The sequence below is a fragment of the Nicotiana tabacum genome, chromosome 22 (genome assembly GCF_000715075.1).
Source record: "Nicotiana tabacum cultivar K326 chromosome 22, ASM71507v2, whole genome shotgun sequence".
NCBI classification, from domain to species: domain Eukaryota; kingdom Viridiplantae; phylum Streptophyta; class Magnoliopsida; order Solanales; family Solanaceae; genus Nicotiana; species Nicotiana tabacum.
Window position 1 is genome coordinate 13,116,723 of NC_134101.1, and position 7,556 is coordinate 13,124,278.

A 7,556-nucleotide genomic window follows, 5' to 3' on the forward strand; every position below is an offset into this window, starting at 1 on the left:
AAGTGAAAAAGATACCTAGTCCGTACCTTTTGTCCATTGTTGATTTCTCCAAAAACTTGTGGCCTTTACTCCAGACACTAATGACGCACCAGTTTCTCTAACCAATAAAACATCGACAACGCAATTGACGAAACCATTCTGGTTTTTCAAATACCATTCTCCTCTCTCTCCTCCCATCTGGGATATTTAATTTCCACTTCCCATTAGTAACAATAAAAAATTCCTGAAGCTACAAAATAATCATTTCGATACCAAAGAGAGAAATAAAGAGAATAAGACCATCACTTTCTTATTCTGCACTCTTCTTTTCTTTCTCCATTTGAGAGAATATATTACTCTCTTTTTTGTTTTTCAGGGGAAAAAATTACCCAAAAAAAGAAATGGGAAGAGGAAGGGTGCAGTTGAAGAGAATTGAGAACAAAATTAATAGGCAAGTTACTTTCTCAAAACGTCGATCTGGTTTGCTTAAGAAAGCTCATGAGATCTCTGTGCTTTGTGATGCTGAGGTTGGTTTGATTGTTTTTTCTACAAAAGGCAAACTCTTTGAATATGCCACTGATTCTTGGTACGTCTTTTCCCTATCTTTTACTACTGTTTTTTATGGTTTTCCTTAGCAATTAATTAGAACCTTTTTTTTTTCTTTTTTTTTTCTTAAGAAATGGTATAGTCATCACATTTCTCCCTTCTTGATATTTAATTTTTAGTTCTTGACATTCTTTATTTACTTTTGGAACAGTGTTGCCTTTTGTTTTTATTAATTTTGACTTTTTGTATCTAATTCCCTGTTTGTGTTTACTTGTTTTATATTCTTAAATTTTATGTGCTAGCTATATGCACCTGTTACTGCTCGATACCAAGTTACTTGCAATCTTGAGCAGTAGCTTTCGTTCTTTGTTCCTTTAAATTCTTCCCATTTCTATTGTTGTGTAATATCTTCCGCATTGATTTTCTAGTATTTTGGTGTTGTTATGTTTGCCGCCACTACTTTCTTCCATCTAATTTTTTGATTTTTAGATTGCTGTTATTATTTTTTTGACTTTTGTTTTGTTGTTGATATTGTTTGTTTCTATTATTTCTTTTTATTTTTTTTGAGTCGAGATTTTACCAGAGACGGTATCTCAACCTTTCCAGTCAGCGTACGGTTGTTGTTGTGTGTAGTTCCTGTTTATAATAATATTTTATTAAGCAGTCATTTCCATGCAAAAACCTATAAAATCTCTTTTGCAGACTCAATTTTGATAGATCCAATATTATTAGCGTTTCCTCGTGTAGTTTCTAAAAATAGTTCTCATTTTTAACAGCAGATTGCTTCGTGTCAAACAAGAAGAAAAGCACGTGCAGAATAAAAAATAAAAAAAAAAGATTTTTGAATTTGTGGCGTAAAAATACTCTTTTGATTGGACACGGAGTTTAAGAAAAAAAAATATTTTTAAATTTGTGGTATAAAATGAGGCATATATATTTTGTGTGATTATAAATTATAGCATAAAGATAAAGTGCTTACAAATATAAAAACAATCAATTTTTTTGACACGGACTAAAAAAGAAATAGATTCACATAAATCGAAATATATAAAGTATATTAGTCAAACATTTTTAGTTACAAATAAACCATGACAAAAAGATTAATCTGTGTTTTATTTTGGAAGCCAAGTTGTAAAAGCATTCTTAATTTCAAATGTATCTTTAAGTACTTGTGTTTCATGCAAATGTCTTCAAACGAGGTACTCATGGTACAGTGACCAACTCTTCAAAACTTTATAGTATAAATTAAACGAGGTACTCATGGTACAGTGTATCTACTGGCTTTATATACATATATTACTATTATTTTGTTTTGTTTTGCATTTATGGGTGAACAGGTGGCAAGATTCAAGTCAAACATATTTCTTACCCAAAATAGGCTAGGCAGAGATGATAATATATAGTCTATGATTTCATAGCTGCTGTGATGAAGCAGGGATGAAACTTCTACTCATGCAATCCGATTTTTAATTTAAATTTAAAAAGTGTCAAAACGTACAAGCTAAATTTAGCAGATTGAATATTATTACTTAGATAATTTGCTCTCGAAGCGAGAGACTTGAATCCATGCTCCCCTCCTTATAGATTATAACACTTGTATGTTTCTGATTTTATTTTTAAATAAGCATGTGTGAACACATGCTTAAGTGAGTATTTTGGCTCAATGGTCAATAAGTGCACCTTCATCCCCAAAGGTTAGGGGTCAATTCTTGCTTGCCCCCTTAGACTTTTTAATTAAACATGCTTATGTTTTTTGAACGTTTTCTTTTCTTTCTTGGTTACTTGGCCTTAAGTTATTCTTAAAAAGAAAGCTTTCACTAAAATGCTTCATGAAATGTGATATTATGATCCCATGTTTTTCTCTCGAAAATTATCACTACTAATAGTAGGTTGTAAGTGTTCGATGAAAAAGAGAACTTTAAAATTAAAAGGTTAATCTCTCAAAAAAATTTACATTTTGTCATGAAATGAAGTACCAGAAAACAAAATTAATCTTAAACTTGCACTATAATATAAAACTAATAATGCAAATCATGTATTTATAGGGAAATGGAAGCACATAAAAAGATCTACGTATAGGATGGATGAAGAATTTTTTAATAATTTTTAGCTTGCTATATATAATGTAATATATTTAAAATCGTAAGTAATGATTCAATTATATTGATAGTTTTCAACGTATGAAAACTAGTCGAGAACATAAACAATGCTAATAATATTAATTAGAGTTTGTTCATCAACTTGTGTCATCGTAAAAATATTTGTATTGTCAAATCATATATTTTTCTAAAGATAGTGGTGCACATATGCTTTTTAAATCCTGGATATGGGTCGAATAAAAGTATTTGAATGAACTAGACCATGTTGAAGATATAATTAGATAAATAAAAGTATGTTCACTCTAACAATTTAAACTTTAAATGAGATGATCACATACTTTTACGTACATAGTATAAAAGCAGACAAAGCTCTTGATTTGACTCTCAACTCCATCCATTATTAAAAAACAAAACAAAAAATACCCGTTCTTGACATATGAAAAAATCAAACTCGCACATGATTAGGCGTGTTGAAGACATAATTAAAAAATAAAAACAAGGTGTATTTAACTGTTTAAACTTTGAATGAGATGATCACACACTTTTAAGAGAAGGGTATATATTGAGGATTGATAAATGAAAAGGGTCTTCAGGCATAGCAATAAAACTCGTACATACAACTAGTTTTCTATCATAAGATTTTCAATATCTACTCTTTCTCTCTGCATGCTTTTATATATGATAGTGAAATAGATAGTCTATCGCTTCGAAGAAGACCTTCTTCAGCCGTGTCCCAAATTTACCTCGTTCGTAAAATAGGTATATAAATGAAATTACATGATCATTGCAAAAGTAAATCATAACTGTAAACTGGTACTCATAGAAACTATTCATGCAGAGGTGGGCATGTCGGATCCAAAATAGAAGCTACGGGTTCGGTAGAATCCATATCTTCGCGCTATATCCTTGCATCAAATGATTTTTTTATACAAAGTAAAATGCTTGTACATATTATACTATATTTAACTATAGGACTCCTTCATCTATTTGCATTGTGTCCTAGCTTTTCTTTTGAAAACCATAAAAAGTTTAATGATGTACGCTTCATTTAAATTTTGTTGCATGCTAAGTTGTAGTCTCTCTTTGCTGATAGTCTTTGGTTTATGGATTTGTTTAGCTTAAGAGTCCTTTTCTCTTCTTTCTTCCTTTTTCATATCTTCTACTTTTTTTAACTTCTTTATAATGAACACTAGGCTGCTTATTTTGTTGGACATAACATTAGAATGGTAAAAAAGTCATGAGTTGAGGGCAGTGGGTGCGTTGGGGGTGGGGTGGGAGTGGGGGCGGAGAAGGCTATTGAAGGGAAAATATAGAGAAGAAAAGGAAGAGGGGAAGTTAAATTTCTATTTTGTCATTAAATTGGTTGATTGTTGGGTCTCCAAAGCCCCACATAATCACAAGATGAGTGTTGCAAAAATGTGAACGTTAAAATGGATCTGCGGTCATAAAAGATTAAATCTATAAAATCATAAATTATCACATCTGCTTGGCGGTTCAAATAGCGGGAATATAAAGGGTAAAGTGAGGAAATGTAGATTGAGATGGTTTGAATACATAGTCCTCCAGATGCACCAATTCTTGCATGTGAAAACAAGATGATTGAAGATGTTAAAAGAGAAAGAGATAAACCTAGAATCATATGAAAAAGAAGTTATTTAAACAAAATTTAAAATAACTCGGAATCAAGGTAGATATAGAAAAACATAGAAAATGATGATTGTTGAAAATCCAAATAAGTTGTACCAACTTGAAGGCTAGTTCTTACCAGAAGACTCTTTGTATTTAAAGTTACAACCACTAGAAAGTATATGGAATTCCTTGTATTAGATAATCCTCAAGTCCGGAATGTATATTGAATATAATGGACCCAAATATAACATTTATCATTCGATATATCTCGACTAGCTTGGGATTGAGGCGTAATAATAGTAATTTGTTGTTATTGTTGTGTTCTTAGCGATAAGGTTTTCAGTAAGAGTTTAAATTTAATGCTCTAATAGTGTAGAAATTATTACAGTTTGATCACATAAAATTCATATATTCTATTTATCAATTTATCTCCTTCACATTCCTAATACCCCAATATTCTTTATTTTGTTGGAGAAGCTGGAATTATGCACATCTCTCTTAGGTTCTTGCCCTAAGAGGTCATTTGGTAGGGTGTATAAGAATAGTACTAAATTGAGCTTATTAGCAATCGTGAAATTAGTAATAATAAAATTAGTTATGGGGGTTATTTCTGATCGACTGTTTGATTTTGTGTATTAAAGATTTGGAAAAGACAGCATCATGTTTTTATGCATGCTTATCCATGTATTAAAAAATATGTTATTGCAAATGTCATAGTTTGTTATGTATAAGAATAGTACCGAATATGATATATAATTACTAGGTTAAAAAACACTATCATGCATGGGATTAATAATACAAAAGCTAATATATGTATTATTTTCTCTAAATATTCTGATACACCACAATGTATCTACTTTAATAGTATATATGAATATATATGCTATGAAGATAAAATAAAAAGCTACACTAATCAAGGGACTTGATCAAAGAGATTAATAAATTATGTTGTGTTGATTTTCTTGGGGCGTTAGGGGAATGTAATGACCATTGTTTTAAGCTTTTGTCCATTATCCTGTATTTGACTTGTATCTGATTCTGATCAAACAACTCTCTTCTGATACAATATATCAGCATGGAGAGGATCCTTGAAAGATACGAAAGATACTCATATGCTGAGAGGCAACTTGTTGCTACTACTGATCATAGCTGCCCGGTATGGCTAATTTATTTCGGATTTAACTTATATACATTGTTCGTAAAAGTTCTTTTCTATTAACAATGCGTAACATTTGAAGTCATTTCTTCGTTTTGAGGACGGTGTAATTAATTTGGTGCAGGGAAGCTGGACCCTGGAACATGCAAAACTTAAGGCTAGACTTGAGGTTTTGCAGAGAAACCAAAGGTACACATAATTGATATATCGTTAAACGAATTTTATGTGACATATACATTTCCCTTGGTAGAAACATTATTGCCTTAAAAACTGTTCGTCGTTTCATATTGACGATTTGCAGGCATTATATGGGAGAAGATTTGGACTCGTTAAGTACGAAGGAACTTCAGAATTTGGAACACCAGCTGGATTCTGCTCTTAAACACATTCGCTCAAGCAAGGTACAACCAAATTATTTAGAAAACATAGCTGTATAATCTGGATTTTCTTTGAGAAAACACCTCTAAACTAAAGACTTATTTTTCTTGTAGAACCAATTGATGCATGAGTCTATTTCTGAGCTTCAAAAAAAGGTAAGAATTTCCTTTCAAGTTCTGATCTTTACTTGAAAAGTAGGAAAAAGATGTGTGTTCAGGAGTGCGACGCTTAAGCTGTTAGAGAGAACACACTTTTAATTATTGAGATATTAATTGCATGATAGAAACAAATTGTTTCTTTAACATTTCCTTTGCATGGTACAGGACAAAGCACTGCAGGAGCAAAACAACCAGCTTTGCAAGAAGGTAAATTATTATTTCATTTGTCCCTATAATGTTTCTAGTTATCACTGCAAATCTTTCCAACTGGAAATTTACTATTACAGTATTAAATTTTGAATTCCTTTAAAACAGGTGAAGGAGAGGGAGAAAGAGTTGGCCCAGCAAAATCAGCGGGAGCAGCAGAACCAAGAACTCAACTCACCTTCATTTATTTTTCAACAGCAATTGGACTCTCCTAACCTTGGGTATATATAGTTTCCCCCTTCCTGTCCCAATCTCTTTATTCTACTTTTTGTATTCAATAAGCCATTGGCTAGGCAAAGAGCAGTATAAAAATAAGTTTAGAAAATGAGAAAATTAACCTTCAAATAACGTGTATCGAATCATCATATTGTCGCTTAATAAGTCTATTAATCAATTACATAAAGTACTCAAGAAAAAGGGATGCATATGCCTAGGGTTTTGGTCTAATGGTAAGTGCGCAACGCAATGTGTAAGTGCACTTCACAGGTTTGAATTCTACTGCAGACAAAAACTAGATATTTAAGTGAAAAAAGGCAGTCGGGCATGCCTATTATCCACTGAGCTTCGAACTGTGCACCACTAGCCCTCGAGAATTTCTTGATCTATAAGAAAAAAGGTGATGCATATTTGAGTTGGGGATAGCTTTCTTGGGAACTCTATAAATTATAGGCGGATCTGAAATTTAAACGTTATCCTAACTTTTAAGTGATCATTACACTTATTGTTTAAAATTTACTATTTTGTTTAGTTTTTTGTGCTTTTTGACCACATATCTATATACTATATCAAAATTACTGGGTTCTGTTAAACCCGTAGTATATAAGCTCCATTTGCCTATGATGTAACATGCAAAATGCAGGGAAGCATATCAGAGTACTGCAGAAGAAAATGGAGAAGTAGAAGGAGGTTCGCAGCAGCAAACTGCTAATACTGTGATGCCACCATGGATGATTCGCCATCTTTAATGGCTAATAACTTAATGGTCAGTATTAAGCTAGGTATTTTTGTCTAAGAATTAAGTAAACGCTTCATATATGTTTACCAAAAAATAACTCTATCTCTAATTTACACAATATATACAGTTATATATAGATGGGCTGTTGTAAAACATTACTATGTTAAAATGAACTGATTTACTGTATCAGCCTTGCCTTTGAATAACTAATTAAATATTATGAATGATCTTTAGAAGAGATATATATATATATATATATATATATATATATATATATATATATATTCTTGATATTTGCAACAGAAACTACATTTCTATTATTTTATCTTCATCTCATACCATAGTTAGGATTAATGTGATTGTTTTTAGAGAAATGTATGAACATTAAATACTTGCGTTGCTGAAAATGTATTAGTGTGATATACTATTGCTTTACCAATGTATTAAAC

At 31.4% G+C, this 7,556-nt stretch overlaps 1 protein-coding gene across 1 annotated transcript; it reads left to right on the forward strand.

Moving 5' to 3' along the window:
• The first annotated feature begins 243 nt into the window (after positions 1-243).
• Positions 244-7,331, forward strand: FUL1 (agamous-like MADS-box protein AGL8 homolog). The gene is made up of 8 exons (XM_016593472.2): positions 244-565; positions 5,328-5,409; positions 5,534-5,598; positions 5,711-5,810; positions 5,901-5,942; positions 6,111-6,152; positions 6,261-6,373; positions 7,012-7,331. Exons 1-8 carry the CDS (start codon positions 381-383, stop codon positions 7,115-7,117), a joined length of 735 nt encoding a protein of 244 aa, XP_016448958.1. The 5' UTR covers positions 244-380; the 3' UTR covers positions 7,118-7,331.
• Positions 7,332-7,556: the final 225 nt, after the last annotated feature.